Source organism: Miniopterus natalensis, chromosome 1, assembly GCF_054644295.1.
Source record: "Miniopterus natalensis isolate mMinNat1 chromosome 1, mMinNat1.hap1, whole genome shotgun sequence".
NCBI classification, from domain to species: Eukaryota; Metazoa; Chordata; class Mammalia; order Chiroptera; family Miniopteridae; genus Miniopterus; species Miniopterus natalensis.
The window spans coordinates 11,320,625-11,339,986 of NC_142081.1; the positions used below are offsets into that span (position 1 = coordinate 11,320,625).

The 19,362-nt window shown below is 42.1% G+C and overlaps 1 protein-coding gene across 1 annotated transcript in view; it reads left to right on the forward strand.

Annotated features, from left to right (window-relative positions):
- Positions 1-2,862: 2,862 nt before the first annotated feature.
- PTPN21 (protein tyrosine phosphatase non-receptor type 21) overlaps positions 2,863-19,362 on the forward strand; it is a 47,650-nt gene continuing 31,150 nt past the window's right edge. Inside the window, exon 1 of the mRNA XM_016210114.2 lies at positions 2,863-3,105. Coding sequence (XP_016065600.2) covers positions 2,926-3,105 — 180 coding nt within the window. The 5' untranslated portion in view covers positions 2,863-2,925. The remainder of the gene's footprint in view (positions 3,106-19,362) is intronic.

Here is a 19,362-nt window from a genome sequence, read left to right on the forward strand (position 1 = left end):
ATAAATTTGTGAGTAAGCAAAACATTTTAACATAGGTTTTATATAAATAAGCAAAAAGCGAGCTATTCTTATGGATAGATCATGGGGGGTAGGCGTAGGAAATACACCTGATACACATACACACCCTCAACATTTTCAATTACATTATAACATCTACCAAAGTAAAAAAGAGAATACATTGGCTTTTCTTTATACCTGATCCTGTAAAACATTTCAAATCTCAGGGACAATGGAAAGTTTTACTCTGGGTTTGCTTAATCAGAGTGTAAGTTAATAATTAAATTATATCATGTCCTATCGACTGCTTTCAACGTATAGTTCTATCGTTGTAGTAAAGAGTACCATATTTGAATACCCTTAATACAAATATTCATCTTTCCTCTGCATATATGCAATATCTTCTTTCTTTATCTACACTACTTAATCCTATTTCCATTTACCATAAATTGTGTATAAAATTGAAATCCATCAACTCATCTCATGAAAGGGTATTTAGTATAAATATGATGTTATGCATATACGATCTTTTAAAATTTATACAAACACTACTGGCTCATCAGGAAATTTTCTAGTTAAAGTATTAAGGTTCTCATTTCTTGATTTTTTTCCATTTTGCCTCAACTCTTTAGCTTACACCCTGACATAGCAAAGAGCACTAAAAACTGCAGGTGGAGACCATATCTTCTTATTTAAAATTTTTATTTATTTATTGGAGTTAGAGGAAGAGAGAGAGAAACATCCATTTGTTGTTCCACTTATTTATGCATTCATTGGTTGCTTCTTGTATGTGCCCTGATGGGGGATGAACTCGGCAACCTTGGTGGATCAGAACAACCCTCTAAACAACTGATAATATTTATTTTCTGTTTCCCTCCTTAGTTCGATGCTTTTACCTACAGAAGTCACTCAGGAAATGCTGTTTACACAGTGCTTTAGGTAGTTCCGGTTTTCTTTTTTCCCTCTGGTCTTCCTCGTTTTTTAACACAAGCAACAAAAGCAAACAAAAAACCAGACGGAAAACCGTGGTTGTGTCCTTATTACAGGTAGATCCCTGTACGTAAATATAGCATGTTTGTAATCTCCTTAAGGGCAGCAACGGTTTAGGATTCGCCTTCGATTTCTCACGATGCCCACGGTGCGTCTTGTACCCAGAGACGCAATACGCTTTTGCGGAATGGAATTTCAAAATGATGTTTGGCAAAGCCTAGTGTAATAGCTAAACCCTATTCTCTAGCTCCGCCCCCCCCCCCCCCCCCCCCAGCCCCGAGTGCCCATCACCTCTGGGGCTGAGACGCAGTCGGGTCAGTGGGAAAGAGGAATCTGGGGTCGATGCCCAGCTCTTTCCATCCTAGTGTGAAGCCGAGGCCTGGGTTGCGCGTCTGCCACATGAGAGGGTTGGGGGCGCACCTTGCCCCTCTGCACGGTTCCGGACCCAAGTTCAGGGTCACCAGCCACCGCCCAGCCTCGCTGAACGATTCATCCTCGGGGCAGCCTCAGCTCAGAAGAAAACGGAGGGTGGGCACCATCTCGGGATGCTGTCGACTCGCTCACAGGGAAAAACTTATCCGGCTAATGTCAGATTCCCTACTTGCCGCTCGGGCCCCGTTTGCTTCAGCCGGGGAGTTACCTTCCACAGGTGTGATTCAAAACGTTGTAAATCGCTTCCTTCGGAGGCTCGAGGCGCCACACCGGGAATCAGACGGGCGGCGCCCAAACCCGTGGGGTCTCGAGCTGGGACCTTTAAAAGTTCCCTCCGGGAGCCGCCGGGCCGGCCCTTCCCCAGCGCGTCCGTCGGGAAACGCAGCCGCGGGCGGAGGGTTCCGGGGCCTCCGAGGCTGCGCGTTGGCCTGGCAACGCCGCGAGCTTTTCCGGGAGGAGTCGAGCCGGAGCCCGAGCCCGAGCCCGAGCCCGAGCCCGGGCGCCCCGCCGAGCTCTCAGCCTCGCCGGCGGGCTGAACCCCGTCCGCCCCCCGTTAACCCTGGATGGTTAAGCCCTCGGCCGCCTCTGCTGCGCTGGGCGTCGCTTAGGCGAAGGGCCGCCGCCTCTTGGGGCGCCCCACGCGCGGGGCCGGGCGGCGCCCTGCAGAGCTGGGACGCGCCGCGTAGTAATCCGATAACAAGCATGTGTGGGGTCTTTTATGATTTGTTTAGAAATCAGCCAGCTTGGTGACGTCACTGCACAGCCGAGCGGGTTCTACAAATGCTTGTTGAGCGCGTCACCTCGTTTGAACCCACAGCTGCTGTAGGTGGGGAGGGGGTCACTCCTCCCCTTTGCGCTCAGGGCGAGTTTGCCTTTCGGGGGGCTGAGGCTTGCACGTAGTAGCTCTTTCGGAGGCGCTTTGCAGTCAACTCACCTGGGGACTCAAGACCCTCACGTTTGGAGTATTGGGGGAGCCAAAGAGAGTTAACTATGAAAAAAACCCCAACAAAATAGAAACAGGGCCGCTTCGTGCTAGCTGCCCCCCTTGGCTTATGGTGCCAGGCTGCTCTCCTGTAGTCCTGGCACTGCCGCCCCGTCTGCAGGGCGAGTGAGGGGCGGCCTCCTGGCCCAGGGCCGGGGCAGCGGGGATGCAGCCGCCCACGGCCTCCCGAGCCCTGGCCGTGCCTTCTCTTCCCAGAGGGGAGAGAACGCTTGTTCTTTGGCTATAGCTCTATCGATGTTTATTTTTTTAAAAAAGGCCAAGTCCAGAGTTGCCGCTCCCGTGTGACCGTGTCCCTCTCCCCGCAGCGCCGGCGTGGATGCCCCCCGCACCTGGCGCGTGGATTCTCCGCCGCGGTTTGATGGCAGCGGCCGCGGGGTGAGCAGCCTGCGACTGTGCCGCACCCCGGGCAGGACCGGGAGCCTCGCCCCGCCCCCCGGGCACCGCCCCGCGTCCGCCGCGGTGCTTGTCCCTCTTCACCCCGCCACTCTTGAAAAGAGAAGAAGATGCCACTGCCCTTTGGATTGAAGCTGAAACGCACCCGGCGCTACACGGTGTCCAGCAAGAGCTGCCTGGTTGCCCGGATCCAGCTGCTCAATAACGAGTTCGTGGAGTTCACGCTGTCCGTGGAGAGCACGGGCCAGGAGAGCCTGGAGGCTGTGGCCCAGAGGCTGGAGCTGCGGGAGGTAAGCCGCAAACAAGGCCGCCGGCTTGTCGCCTTACTCCTCAGTCACTGTCACCTGCGCTGGCCCTGCGTGGGCAAGGCATGGCCCTGGCCACGGTATCTGAGTTCAGCCTGCAAGCCCACAGCCCCATGAGGAAGCAATAGATACAGAACAAGAGGTCTTTCCTCGGGGGTATCCACTAGGAGGATGAACAGTGCCCCAGTTTTTAAAATGTTTATGTGTTCTCCCAAGACGTAATTCAGAATCAAATATGAATGCGTATTGGACGATCAACTTTCCTTTTTCTAGTATAATCCCAAATGGTGATCATCCTGATCTAGGACAGTGTATGGACTTCATTCATTCATTCCGCATTCAGGGTCTTCCGCAGGCCAGGCCAAGATTCTAGAGACATATTGCCTGAGTTTGGATTGTGGTGGTTTAACCTTGGGCAAGTTATGTGACCTCTCTGCACTCCAGTTTCCTCATCTGAACCATGGGGATAACAGGGGTGCTGATCCCTCAGGGGGATTGTGTGATTTAATGTGCTTGTAAAGCCAAGCTCTAATAACTAGTCTGTCGTAGTAATCATAGGGAGGTTTGCCCTGGAAAACCCCTCATCTAGTCAGTAGGAAGTTGTAGAGTCCGTAAGTATCCACGTAGTGCCTTAAATTGAAAATGCTAAGTAAGGCCTGTGAAGAATAGGGCTGTAATTAGACCTAGGACCCTTCCATACTTTGGCCCACTGGTTGTAGATTAAGAGAAAGGTGGAGAAACTGGTTATTCCACATAACCACTTCCTAACTGGAAATGCCCCGATGTTGTAGTTTATTAGAGTCAGCAATAGATAAACTGTGCCCCTGGTGACCATCCAATCATTGGATGATTCAGTATTGAAGACTTAAGTGCCAAGCACATATGTATTAGGAGCTTACCCTAGTGTTGATACCAGTAAGAAGAGAGTCCTGGTCTGTGCTAGGATATGGGAAGTGGAGGGTGCTGTAGACAATAGGGTGGGGCAGTAAAGGGAAAGCTTCCCAGGGCAAGTGATGTCTGAGCTGGAACCTGAAGGATATCTGAGCAGGGTGGTTCTATTAGGGGTTAGAAAAGACTGTCCCAGTAAAGCAAGAGTGGGGAACATTTTTCTACCAGGGACCATTTGGATATTTATAACGTCATTCTCGGGCCATACAAAATCATCGACTTAAAAATTAGCTATGAAAATCTCCTAGATTTATTGAATTTCGAGTCCTGTCCTGCCTGTGGCTGCCTTGGCAGGGCCCAGACCAAGTGATTTTGTGGGCAGTGTATGGCCCGCTGGTCAGATGTTCCCCAACCCTGAAAAAAGGAACTGAACAGGACCCAAAGACATGAGGCAGGTGACCTACCTGGAGCCTGAAGTGGGGAGAGGAAAGTCTGAGAGCAGGGGCCGTGTAATGCAGGGGGTTTTGTTAAAGGGTTTGGGCTTGTCCTGAAAGCAGTAGGGTAAAAGTTAGCGAAGGGTGTTTAAACAGGGGTGTGGTATATGATTGGTGTTTGTGAAGAGTGAGCCCTCTGGGGATTGATTAGAAAGGAGTAATTGTGGTACAGATGGTGGTCACTTGGATTTGGATTTGGAGAGAAGTGGGTGGAATCTAGAGGTATTCAGGACCTATCTCCTGAGTGTTGGCGGAAGGGCTGGCCGGGGGTCCAGCTTGAAACTTAGGTTTCCAGTAAAAGGTGGAGGCTATAGCTGAGAGAGGAAACATAAAAGGAAGATTAGGTTTGGGGGAGATACAGAGAGGTTTGTGATGAGTTCAGTCTGAAAGTATCTACTTTAAGATTCCAATTGAGATGTCGAGCGGGCAGAGGCCTGTGTGGATCTGGAGCTCAGGTGAGAATCCAGGCTGGAGAAAAGAGATTTTGGAATCATCAGCTAAGGTCAGTTAATTAATCAAAGCTGGGAGAGGGTAGGAGGCTGTCCAGGAGAGAAAAAGATGTAGCAGACCCTCAGGGTTGAACAGAGGATGGGGAGCAGTCCTAGGAGGAGAAAGTAACCCAGAAGAGCTTGGCCTCCTGTTGCCTTGCATTTATGGCATCGTTTTTACTTTCCTCACACATTTTTCCTTTTCTCTTATTTTGGTTTCTTTTTCCTGTAATTTCTTCCTCCTGCACCAGGTCTGCCTACCACCTCTACAGAGTCAACATCTTGAGAGACTGGTTAATTTATTTTTGTACCCATAATACCAGGCATGGAATGCGCTCAGTAAATACAGGTTGAACTGAACCCTCAGTTCTTACCTTCATTCTCTGTTCGTCAAGAAGTCCAGAGAACCTGCTGTCCTGTATTTGAGGTTATCACACTCAGGAAGCAGCAACTTCACGCAGCTGTGGGTTTATAATGATTTTTAACAGAAGGGTGTAGAATGCTTTGAGAGGGAGCAGATGTGACCCCCTAGAAAATGTCTTGCCCCTGCACAGGCTGTCCCACCATTTCCAGCATTTAATGGCAGTCATCATTAGGAACTTAGTTTGTATGTGTATAAGCAAATCTTTGGTTTCAAAGCTTCAGAAGCTTTGCTCTGTAGCGTGTAAACAGATGGCTCAAGCCCCAAGGCTAATCGTACTGAATGACTGTTCAGAAATAACCTGAGTCAGCAACACCTGTTCTAAGCTTGTGTCCATACATCATTTATAAGATTCATACCAAGACATATTGGTAAGTTGTATTTGACTGTTCTCCCACCAAGCAAACTCAGAATTATCGTAGTATGTCGATTTGGCTGATAAACTTTGCTACTGCCCAAATTTAAATTGGGGGAGAAAAAGTCTTTGCTTTTCTTGCTTAATTGAATACCATTTCACTTTTATTATGACAATTACAAGAGCTACAGGATAATACCCTTATAACACTGTATCCAGAGGCTTCAACTATATCAGTAGTATTTTACTTTTTAAGCTGAATGTTTAGGTATATGATATTTGTTTTTTAGTTTTATTTATTTATTTGGTCTGAGATATTTTATAATACAAGAAGAGCCTAAAAACAAAGGTTAATATGCTTACATTCAATTTAGTTGACTTAGGTTGTTAACTGTTTTCTAAATTCTCCATATTTGAACTATGGAAAGTGACCTTTAAAAAGGGGAAAACAGTTATCCTCATAGGAAAACATTGCTGTTTATTATAGCAACAGCCTCTCAGAGCTGTCAAAATTCTCTGCATATCATTCATTCTGAGTTTCACAACACTTTCAAGAGAGGCTGTGTGAGATTTTATAGAATTTAAGGGCAATTAGGAAATTTTCTCTCCAGTATTGTAAGCATATGTTATAGGGGTTTGGTGGGGGTGGCAAGACAAGGGGATGTCAGTCGGGCACAGCCACTCCCACGGGGCATTATTACCTTAACAGCATCGGCACAGTCTATAGGTCAGACTTAAAAACCAACGCTGCAGGGAGTGAGATCCCTGTCACCCCAGTAAAACCGGATGCAAGTTCAGTAATTAACGAGGAGCTATGGAACTGCCAAGGGCTTCGAGGACGTGTGCCACGATCTCCCTGTAGGCAGGCCCCTTGGGAGCCAGAACTTGGTGAGCTTGAAATCAGAGAACAGAGGCTGCCCTGAAAACCTTACATATCTTCATAAGGAGAGTGGTACTGCCTCCCGGACCAGACAAGTTCCTTTGAGTCTGGGTAGCTTTTCTGGGCAGTGATTAGGTGGCACTGCTTCTGTTTGCCTCTCGAGAAGACTGTTTACAGCATGATTAAGACATTTGCCAGCTGAATAAGAAACACCTGGGTTTGGACCCCAGGACCCCAGATCTGCCACTGAGTAGTTGTGTGACCTTGGGCAAATTACGTAATTTCCCAAATCCGCTGTTTCTTATCTCTAAATTGAGACTAAGAACACGATCTACTTGGTGGTTGTGAGGATTCACGTTAAACGGTAAAACATTTAGCAGAGGACCTGGTATTTAGGAAACTCTCAGTAACTGTTACTGTTTGTGACTCCCATTTCTGTGTGGTGGTGACTGACCCACTTTTCTTCAAATTAACTCTTTTCTTTTGTAAAATATCTCTGTTTCTTCCCTTTACTAAGAGAATACAGGCTTGTTTATAAAATGTCCTTATAGCACAAACAAGTATAGTGCCACTTCTTCCATTACTAACGGGCTACATTTTTAGCATACCACTGTAAATTAGCAGTCGTATTTTGAGCCTCTATGTCATGCCAGATGAAATTAATTTGTACAGTGTCACTGCCCTCAAAAAACAGAGCTTCGGTAGGTTTTTACTTCTCTATTAGCCTATTTCTTCCCTCTTGCCCTTCACCTAACCCCTAGGATTAAAAAAAAAAAAGTTTTTATGAAATTTTGGATTCAGGTTTATATTTTTTCTTTAAGGGTATGTCTTTCCAGGAATTCTTTTAAAATCTTATATTATGTTTGATAATCACATTTTTATCATGCTGTCATGGGTTTTAATTAAATTCATTGCAATCTCTTATTTACAGAGAGCCTTCCTTGGTCTTAAAGTCCTTGTTCAGCTTGAATTTACATGTGGTTGGAGTTTTTAAATTTTCAAACCTCTGGTTAGGAAACAGGGAAGTTATAAAACCCTGAAAGCCTTTTGAAGACAGCTTTTTTCATGCTTTTGGTATGATTTTTGTGTGTTAGTTTTATACCTTAAATTTTAGAGGGCAGTTTTTCTTTCAGCCATTTCTGAGTGTCCTGTGTTGGTAGAGGGGAGGCAGGTCCTCATTGGTGTCTGCGTACACGGCACGTATAAATAACCACAGTTGGGAAGTTGAGGTCAATACACAGCCCTTCCTAAAATGACCTCCAAAGCATTTTGTTGAATAAGGGGGAAAGTCTAGCAAAATTTAGAAGTTCTTACTGTGGCCTCTCATTTCAAAATTATAATGATAGGCTTTGCTATTTGGTTACTGTGTTGCGGTTTATCACAGATCTTCAGGAAATGCTTCTTAAATTGTGTTTGAAGTGCATCACACAGAAGTTTTTTTCTTTAGAGCATAATCTCCATCCGAGTAGGACTGTTCTGGCACCACTGTCTGGACTAGGGCCTCGTACCTTACGGTACATAGTTGCTGAATAAATGTCTGCTTAGTTTAGAAATTAAGGCTCTTTTTAAAAAAATTTAGATTGATAAGCATGGGTAGCAATTCAGTTTAATCAGCCTTTATTCACTGTATGATTTTATTTCCTGGAGAAAGTTGAACATTTACAAAGTTCTGAACATAGGTTGAAAAGCACTTTTCCCTTTCGATTTTTATTTTATTTTTCACTTTGGGGATTCTTTTGAAACATTTAGAAAACGATCTAGTTTTAACAAGCCCCTGAGATAAGATTGCTGTTGCAAGGGAGTGTCAACTTGGCTGAACTTTGAACAGATTGGTCTCATAGTGCTTTCTGGCCGATGGGAAAGCTTTTTGGCTAAGGGATTTGTTGGAACGGAGAGGAATCGAGCATATAACGCAAGCCATTCCTCTCAAGCGCAACTTTAGAAAGTGTTCTTGGCCACCAGAGTGTTTTATTTTAAATTAAGTGTCTCAGGTATTCCAAATATCCACTGACCTTATCTTGACTGTTACCTGAGTAGACCTCAAGAATTTCATGCGCGTTTCCTTCTGTACGAGCTGTTTTCATTTGGACTCTAAAAATAGCTGAAATATGTGTAAGGCAGAAGTGTAATTACCTGCAAACATTTTAACCTTTCGGGCTGGCAGTCATTAATTCAGGTATGTATGTTATAAAACCGATAAGATTGCCACATAGGCATGGGTCAGTAGATATTTTTAGTTAGATCTATCGAACCATCTGAAGCAAGTATAAATCTTAGATTGACCTCTTCCCCTAGATAAAGGAGGCTTTCCAAAGTCCAAAGCCGATTATGAATGCGCAAGGATTTCGCCTTATTTCTAGATTACCTGTTACTTTTCTCATTCGGTCTAGATAATTAGGAGCCAACCACATAGATAAACAGAGGAATTATACATATGGAGATAGCATGCAGTTTTAGAATAAATGGTGTAGCATCATGCAAGTTAATACAGAATTTGGAATCCTCTTTACTTCAAGAAATGGAGCCGCCTCTTTACTTTTTTTTTTTTTTTAAATTCACCTCATTTCTAATAAACGTAAAGGCTAACAGTTCAAGATGTTATTCTCAGTATTGAGAGAATTAGAGGTGTCCTTGAATCTCTCCCCAGCAATCTGCCAAGATAGTGTAGGCCCATGACCACTTGGAATTAAGGGCGAATTTGCTCCTCAGAGGAGGTTTGTGAGCTGAGTTACAAAATCGCAGGCATGGGGAACTGATGGTGTTTCGGGGGCTCTAAGTTCTGTCATTGTCCTTAGTACATATGGTTTCAGATTTCATTCCTCATAATACTAGAAGCTTGAGCCGGTTTCTGCGGCCCTCCTTCTGGGTGGATGAGCATTGTTATGCTGGAAGCTTAACATGCCTTATCTGGTTTAAGCCCCACAATGAGTTAGGCGTTATCTTTCTAAAGGAAGAAACCAAGGTCCTGAACAACTAGGTAATTTGCTCCACTAGTCTGGGTGGTCGCATAGCTAATAAGCAGAAGAACCAGAATCTGAGTCTATACCTGTCAGACTTCTGCTTGAACTCTGACTTTTTAAGTTAGGCGGCTCACGCAGCCCTTTGAGAATCTGATGGAAACGCAGTTCTGCATCCAGTTTCAGGTGGTTCCTGCATATCCCCCTCTCTCAGTCCCTCTGTGAGCTCTGGCTGTGGCCTAGAAGCCTCTTGGATGAAGCAGGCGTCCCTTCTCTTGGTTTAACAGTTTGTCCCCTAATCTTTCTCTGGAGTGAAGGTGCTGGTAGGATGGAATCTTGGTGAGCAATTCAAGACCTTCATATTTTTAAGAAAATAGCTTGCCTCTGAAGTATACTCCCTTCCCCCTTCTCCCACAAATGCCCTTTTTGAATGGTGCTCACCTCCAGATCTCCGGAAAGGGCAATTGGGTTACTCCTTTCCTCTCTGGGACAACTTACTTGTTAAGGACAAAACACTCCTAACTCCTTTCAAGAAGGAAAGGCTGTGAGTGGGACTCCATCGTGCCTCTGACCATAGATCTACGTCTGTCTTCCGTACCAGATGGCACCTTTGTGCCCACCAGGCAGTCAAGCAGTAGGCATGTGACAGTTCTTCAGTGAATGAATGGATGACGCCTGCTTCCCTTATGCATTTACCAAATCCCCCGGCCAGTCATTGAGCCTTGTATTACATTCTTCTTGTCAGATACACACCCTACCTGAACATGACTTTTTTTTCTTTCTATTGACGAGGCCTTTGCTCATACAACCTTCTTCGCAGGATGCTGGCGTCTTGTTTTGGGGGTCAAAATTATGCTCCAAGACCGAGTTTGTCTTTGCCAGCAATTTATTTAACACAGGTTCACTGTGAAATTTCACAAGCTAGTAGCATGCAGGATAGTGTCTCTTAATAAGTCCATAAGGAAATAACATACTCCAGAGCAATGATTGATTATACTGTTGCTCCAGGCAAGGGGAGGCGAGAGGAATAAAGCCTGACTTCAGTTGACATGTACCTTTTACGGGTTGGCACTCAGCTTGGCCCACCGAGAGCTGACGCCTAGCGGCCAGCACACCAGGAAAAGTCTTGTTGCCAGAGCACATTGCTGGGGAATGAAGGCTCGGGGTCAACTGCACGATGTTCTTCTTTGTGGGGCCCCCGCACAGCTTTTGCCGCTGCTGGTAGGAGTCACCTTTGCCAGGGCAGGAGCTAATTCCCCAAAGGTCTTTGGAGAGCTATTTAGATCAGCATAGGGTAGCCTTGCCCAGACCAAACATTCTCAAATAGCCCTCACAAACTCTTGGTATTTATAATCTAAATGTCTCCTGTCATAGTTGCTTCTTCATGTATTCTTATCCATAAGCCCCAGTGGAGTCCCTCAGCAGCTAAGCTTCTTCCTGAGCGCTTATCAACTACAACAGATGAGAGAGCTCACCTCACTCTTTTAAAAAAATGGTTTTTTAATTGATTTTAGAGGGAGAGAGACATTGATTTGTTCCACTTATTTACGCAGTCATTGGTTGAGTCTTGTATATGCCCTGACCAGGGATTGAACCCCCAACCTTGGGGCCTCAGAACAACTCTCTAACCAACTGAGCTACCCAGCCAGGGTGCCTCACTCTTATATCAAAACAACTTTACTCATAAAAACAACTATGCTCTTAGATCAAAACAACTTCACTCTTGAAAACAACTTCAATTTTTGTCATAAACAAGTGGATTTGAAATCATATCATACTGATACAGAACATCTGGTTTTGCAAATATTTTCCTATTTGATTTCTCAAGCAGTTTGTTCATAATTAATGTCATTTCGATTTAGCATTTAATAAACTGGGAGGATATAAAAATTTTAAGGATTAGCATAAGATGCTAATTTCACTGGAAGAAACTATGCATGCCACAAATTTTGTATGGGAAGTAGCAGCATGTGGTAGAAATAACTTTTCTATCGAGGGTTTGTGGGACTTTCTATAGTAGATTGCCCAGATGAGATCTCTGAAACTGTGCAGTATTTAGATTTACAAATAGGACTAAGTGATTGTGCTATTTTAAACAAGCTTACACTGAGCTGGGTAAGACAGTATACAAGTACCTTCATGCTGTGTGACAGCAACTCATTTTCTTTGTGAATATAAAACAACTTGTCGTTGCTTAGTCTTGTTACAATTATTTAGGTGACTCAGACTTTGACTTGCCAAATTACTTTTAATGTCAAGTGAATTTTCAGCAAATTGAGTTCAACTGCTGTAGACAGAGCGGGGTTTTATAGGCAACAAGGTAGAGTTTGGGTGCCAGATGAACTTGGGTTCAAACCCCTGCAATACCTGTGTGATCAAAGAAACCATGGATTTTGTGTCTTTCAGATGTGATATGGTTGCACGTGATAGCAAGAAGGATAGCTAATGATAACCACTGTACTAGGTGCTTCGCATGTGCTTAATTTGACCCTGAGTGTGACTGACTGCCTTCTTCCTCCCACCATCTCAGTGATGGATCAGATGGCAGTGTCCAGACCAAAGGGAGTTCCTGACACAAGGCACTTGTTAACTGTCAACTCTGGTTTTTGTTTATTTGTTTGTTTCTTAGTGCAAAGTTTTTTTTCTTTAGATATTTCCATTTTCTTTTTCATCATGTAAATTTGTTCTGTAGTTGGCATGATTTACTGAGGAAAAAATGGATTGAAGAAAACTGACTTGGTATTATTATTACATTAAAATTTTTTACTAAAGATATTGGGGTAACATTGGTTCATAACATTATATAAATTTCAGGATTACCACTTTATAATATGACATCTGTATACTCTAGGTGTGCTTACCACCCAAAGTCTAGTCTCCTTCCAAACTGTTGGTATATGTCAGCCAATTAAATTCAGTTACACCACTGAGAATTAAGATATTCGCTATAACATCCTCTCTCTTTCTCGCAGAGTTTGGTTATCCTCAGCAATCCTATGAGTGAGGCAATGTTCTATTCATCTCTGTTTTACAGATGAGTAAACTGAGACTCAGAGGTGTTAAATAACTTACTCATGGTTACATGGCAAGAACAACAACTGGAGTAGTTCTTCTGGTTCCTTGATGGGGCATCTTTCTTCCCATTACATAGCCTGGGGTGAGTGACAGGTGTCCTGCCATGGAGGTGGTTCCCTTAAAGACAGCCTGGTACATTGCAGCCTCCCAAATCTGATGGAGATTATGTCTTTGTGTGTGTTTTCTAATCCTCACCTGAGGATATTTTTTCCATTGCTTTTCAGAGAGTGGAAGGGGGAGGGGGGAGGGAGAGAGAGAGAAAGAGAGAAAGAGGCATCGATGTGAGAGACACATTGATTGGTTGCCTCCTACATGTGCCCCAACTGGGGCCAGGGATCAAGCCTGCAACCGAGGTATGTGCCCTTGGCTGGAATCGAACCTGGGACCCTTCAGTCCACAGGCCAATGCTCTAGCCACTGAGCAAAATCAGCTAGGGCTGGTGACGATTGTGTTAAGTACTCTTAAGATATTTGTTATCACGTATTTTAATTAGTACAATTTATTATCTTGCTTAAAATGTTTTTAAGGTCACATCAGGCTAAGAAAGATAAGTGTGAGAGGGAAGATGAATCGTAATTAGCCAGCAAGACACCGTTGGGAATGCCAGGTGTGCTGGGGCAGAGCTGGTTGATGGGAGGCCTTTTGTGAGCTTGTTCCCTGGCAAAGTCAAAGCATCAGGCTGACAGAATTCACCCCTAGAGAGTTCCCTTCTGAGAGATTTTCCAAAGCAATATCTGGTTGCACTGCTGTTGGATGAACTTGGGGCCTTCCAGAGCCACAGTGTGCGTCCAAACAGGAAAACCCGGGAGAACCAGTGAGCTGTTGCAGTTCTTGCTGCCTTTCCTGATGGAGCTGGATCACTTGGATTTAGCTGCTGTGCACGCAGGCGCACTTCCACCTGCCACAGCAGGCGACACCGCCAGAGTGTTCCCGTGCTACCACCTGTGAATTACTGGCGTGAGAACAAGGCCGCTATAAATTGTCCCACTTTCAATTTCTCTTTTGCAGGTCATGATTTGATCATTTAACCTTTATTGTCTGTTTTTTTTTTTCTCTAGAAATTTCAGTAAGACTTTTATCATTATATTCCTTGAATAGAGGGTAATTGGTTATAGGATAATGAATAGTGGGTAATTCCTATTGTTCTTGGTAGTACATATATACTTATGCCAGTCCATCCTATTCGACTTTTAAATATAATGAAAATGCCTAGTTTTATGTATTTTTAAATAGCACTTGTTGGAATAAAATGTAACTGGTATTATGGTACTTAAACAATTAAAAAATATTGAGTGTTTCTGAGTTATTACCCTCCATGCCTTGGTTCTCAGTGAGGAACATAGTTTAAAAGGAAATCCATTAAAACCGTGAGTGTGCCCTTTGTTAAATGGAACTTTATATCATTAATAAAAAGGGAATAATAGCTTTTTTTTACATTAGAAAAGGAAACAATTTTACTGTTTTCTTGGAACGATTGTGTATTTGCTATAACTAGAAGACCACCTTGTAAATATGTGGGGAAGAGAGTTATTTCACCTATGGTGAAACCATGATTTGCAAACTTTGATTAATGAAGAAAACGGCATAGTTTTTGGCAACAGAAGTCTAGGAGTTTCTTCATGTGTGTCCGTTTAGCATTTTAACCTCAAAAGTAATTTACTTGATTTTATAATCCTCGGATCTTTCATAGCAATACTAATTTAAGAACAGTGAAGCGACTGTATTTTTTAGGGCAGTGGAAAATATGTTGGATAATACTCTTTCAGGCAATAGAAATTAACTTTGACTAGATTCTTTCTTAAAATGAGTTAAGGGCCATATTCATTTATAGGTCCAAAATCCTCTTTCTAATTCCCTTTATCTCTTTATGGCCATCCATGGTTTCCACATCTTAACCACTTCTGAGGCACATGAAACAGCTGTAATTTTAACCCGACAAGTGAAAAATAAGCAGCTATTTCTAAATATATTCAGTTTAACCCTTTATTTTTACATTGTGCAGTTATGACTTCTAAAAATACTGCTTACACTACTCAACATCTATGGTAGGACAAGATGGAAAGAAGAACCAAGACTCGAGTTCAAGAAAACATGAAAAAAATTTTTTCCTGTGAATTAATTGAAACGTAAAAACTGGAGTATAGGCCAAATGAGACCGAGGTTATCTTTTCACTCTCTTATCAATAAAAAGAGAACAGTTGCTATTTATCCATTGCCCTAAAATGTAGACATTTATGAATTAGCTAATCACCCAAAGGCCCAAGTTCAGAAGATTTGAATAAAGAGAAACCGGATTCATTTGTTGGAATGGGATGTCAGAAATGGCCCTGTAATACAACAAACTGGATGCTAAAATGCTTCAAGGACGGGAGGCTTGGTTCACCCTCAGTCCTGTGGGTCCTAAAGAAAACGACCTTCTATGTGGTAGTACAAGTCAGGGCACGCCAGCCTTGGTATTGAAACTGTGCAGTAACATCTGGGTTATTTCTATTGTTTTTGGGTAGTAAAATGTATATGCTAACATTTTCCATTTAATCCTAGCTTAGCCTTTAAAAACATGTCAGTTTTTTGTTTTTTTTTAAAATATGTCTTTATTGATTTCAGAGAGAGGAAGGGAGAGACAGAGAGAGAGAGAGAGAAACATCAGTGATGGGAAAGTCATTGATCGGCTGCCTCCTGCACACCCCCGACTGGGGATCGAGCCACAACCCGGGCATGCCCTGACCAGGAATCGAACTGCAACTGCCTGGATCCTAGGTCGACGCTCAACCTCTGAGCCACACCAGCTGGGCGTGTCAGTATTGTTTTAACTTTATAATTGAATGTCTTTCTGTGTAGCACTTACTAGTATTTGGCCTCCCATATATTTTGCTTGTCTTTCTTTCCCTACTGAGTGTAAGCTACACATGGGCAGGAATTGTGTTTTTTCCTTCAATGTTGTGTCCCTGCCAGCATTTGACACATAGTAGGTGTTCAGTCAGAATTCATTGAATGAATAGATGAATCTTCCTAAGACAGCAGCCTATTTTTCTTAGGAAGTACAACATAATATATATTTTTTGAAGAATGTTCTCACTGTGTTTTGGGATCATTGTGTTCTTCATAGCATCTTACTGTTCAGGATAGTGAATAGAAAAGATATGAGCAGCGTCTATATAGGTAGTGATTCTAGTTTATGCCTTGGACTTTCTTTTAATAAATCCCTGAAGTTCACTTATCGTTTGACTTTTTTTTTCCTGGAAATGGAATGTTACAACGGCAACAAAATCTGGTTATTTGGGGACATCAGTTACTTGTGCTTCAGTTCAATAAAAGTTTCAGTATAATTAGAAGATGAAGATGCACTTTTCATTGTTACGTTCTTGAGTCCTCATATGCGCTAGGGATTAGTGATATTGTATATTAATTATCACCTTGACTATAAAACAGATAATATACTCTCTGACCAAGGACACAAGAAAATGGATTGAAATTAAACAGAAAAGGAAAAACTATTGTCAGCTTTGAGGCAAGGCGACCACCATGTATCTGTCGAAAGGAAGAGGTACAGTGCTTCATTATTTATGGCAGACTCAGTGTAGAGGTAAGCTCTGGGCTTGAATTAGGTTAATACTTGTTAACTACCCTTGTTAGATGATCTCTGCCTGGGATAGGCTTTATCTAGTGCTATCTCCTCATCTCATTCCTGACGAAATATCTTCTGGCTTCTGCCTAGTCTAAGAAAAGCACCAGGATAAAATTGTAGTTGCAATTTTATATGGGATTAAGTTTTATCAAACTCAGTGCATCAGTGGCTTAAAAAACCCTCCAGCTAATTTGTGTGTCCTTCTGCTCTGCCTTAAAAATAGTACAACTAAAAAGACTCTTGAAATAATTAGACAAGAAATGACTTGGGGTTTAGGAAAGGGTTTACATTCTGGCAGGATTTGGACCTGCCTACAATAATTGATATCTCTTTAGACAACTGTGATTTGGGACACACCTTTGACTCAAGCTCAAAAATGTGTAACTATCTTATCCTCTGCACAGAAAGCTTAGTTACCAAATCACTTTGTTCTCTGAGTAAATGTTGGTTCGTTTAAAGTAAACCAACCCTATTGTGTCTGTAAAGAAGCCGAGTTTTATAACTGCGTAACTTCTGTTTTTCCTGTAGCTTATGTAGCAGGCACAGTTTTCTGTACAATTTTAGGAGAGGAGCTAGTAAAATTTTAAGCAAAAATGAAGAAATCATCGAATAGTTTTAGTAAAGCTGCTAACATGTTTGTTCAGAACAAAATAGGAAAGAAATGGTGAATGTAAAAGTATCTCACTATGAAGAAGTTCCGCAAAAATCTGTTGAATGATAGTTGAGAATTGTTCTAGAGGATGCTAGAAGATTCGGTTATTTAGAGGCTTCTGTTGGCATGAGTTTCCCACAGGTCTAGTCAGCTTGATTTGGTCATGAGTGATAGTAGACAAAGCTGTGGAGAAAAAGAAGCCACGTGGACTCTTATTAGCGAAGATTACCGGAAAGTTAGAGGAGTGGTGGGAGGCATCGTCTGAAAGCCAGTAATTAAAGGCTGGTTCATGGGAAAATTTTTACTACAATTAAACCAAGCCCATAAACAGTACAGGGCATGCCTAACCCAGAAGATTTGGATTCAAGGAAGAGAAGACACGTGATTCTGGGAAACTATCCTAGACAAAATAATGACTGGTAAGAGTCAAAATTTAAGGCACAAAGGGAGCCTATCTGTACTAAGGTTTTTGTATTAAAAAAAAATTTCCTGGTGTATCCTAACTAAATAAAGGAAGACCTAAGTATAGATATTAGGAAGCAGAAAATACAGTTCACTCATGGCTAGGCTCGTCTATTTCTGGCTCATCTTTTTCCTTAGACTGTTTAACAACAAACTGAATTTGACCTATTTAAACATTTAAAAGGAAAGCTTTAAAATTCTGTACTTGATTTTAATTGTGAGTGTTTCTGATCTTTAAAAAAAATCTTTTTTTGAGATGAAATTCACATAACAAAAAATTAATGATTTTAAAGTAAACTATGCAGTGATTTAGTATGTTCACAACACCTCTATCTAGTTTCAAAACATTTTCATTACCCTAAATGGAAGGCTTGTACCAGTTAAGCAGTTACTCCCCATTCCTCCCAACCCCCTCACCCCTCAACCATCGGTCTACTTTCTGTTGCTCAGGATAAATCTATACTGGATCTTTTGTTTGAATGAAATCATACAATATGTGACCTTTTGTACCTGACTTCTTTCTCTTAGTATAATGTTTTTTGCAAATCATCGACATTGTGGTATGTATCAGTGTTGCTTTTTTATGGCTGAATAATATTCCATTGTACGTGTATTCCACAATCTGTTGAACTTCTCATTTACTAATGGACATTTGAGTTGTTTCCATCTCTGGCTCTTACAAATAGTGCTGCTATGAGCATGCTAATATGTGTATTTGAGTACCTGTTTTCAGTTCTTTTGGGTATATATCTAGGAGTAGAATTGCTGGTTCATATGATGATTATATGTTTAACTTTTGAGGAACCCCAAACTGTTTTCCACTGTGGCCAAACCATTTCACATTCCCACTGACAATGTACAAGGGTTTCAATTTCTTCACATCCTAATGTGTGTGGAGTGGTATCTCACTGTGGTTCTGAGTTGCATTTGCCGAATGACTAATGATGTGAAGCATGTGTTATGTGCTTGTTGGCCATTTGTATATGTTCCTTGGGTAAATATTCAAGTCCTTTGCCCTTTTTAAAATTGAGTTGTCCTTTTGTTGTTTTATAAGAGTTCTTTATATATTCTAGATACTAGAATATGATTTGCAGATATTTTCCCCCAGTCTGTATAGTTTGCCTTTTTACTTTCTTGATTTGGTCCTTTGATGCACACGCTTTTTAATTTTTATGAAATGAAATGTATCCGTTTTTCCTTTGTTGTGCAAGCTTTTGGTGTCATATCTAAGAATCCATTTCAAGGTCGTGAAGACTTACGTTTTCTTCTAGAGAGTTTATAGTTTTTATATTTAGGTTGTTGATCCAGCTTGAATTACATATATATGGTGTGAAGTGTAGGGGCCTAACTTCAGTTGTTCTAGAACAATTTGTTGAAGAGACTGTTATTTCTCCACTGAGTGATCTTGGCATTCTTGCCTAACAGTTGACATAGATGTGTGGCTTCATTTCTGGACTCCATTCTATAACATTGGTCTCTATGTCTCTCCTTATACCACTACCTTACTATTTTAATTAAGGTAGCTTTGTAGTAAGTTTTAAAATCAGAAAGTGTGAGTCCTCCAACTTTGTTCTTTTTCAATATCGTTTTGGCTCTTCAGGGCCTCTTGCAATTCCATATGCATTAGAGAATCGGCTTCTCCATTTCTGTAAAAACAGCTGTTGGAATTTTGATAGGGATTGCATTTGAATCTGTAGATCCCTTTGGGTAGCCTTGCTTTCTTAGCAACATTAAGTGCTCAATCCATGTATATGGTATGCCTTTCCATTTAATTTCTTTCAGCAATGTTTTGTATTGTTCAGTATTAAAGCATTTTCACCTCCTTGGTTAAATTTATTTCTAGATGTTTATACTTTTGGGTGCTATTATAAATAGAACTGTTTTCTTAATTTTCTTTTTGAATTCTTCATTCCTGGTTTACAGAATCCATACTGATTTTTGCATG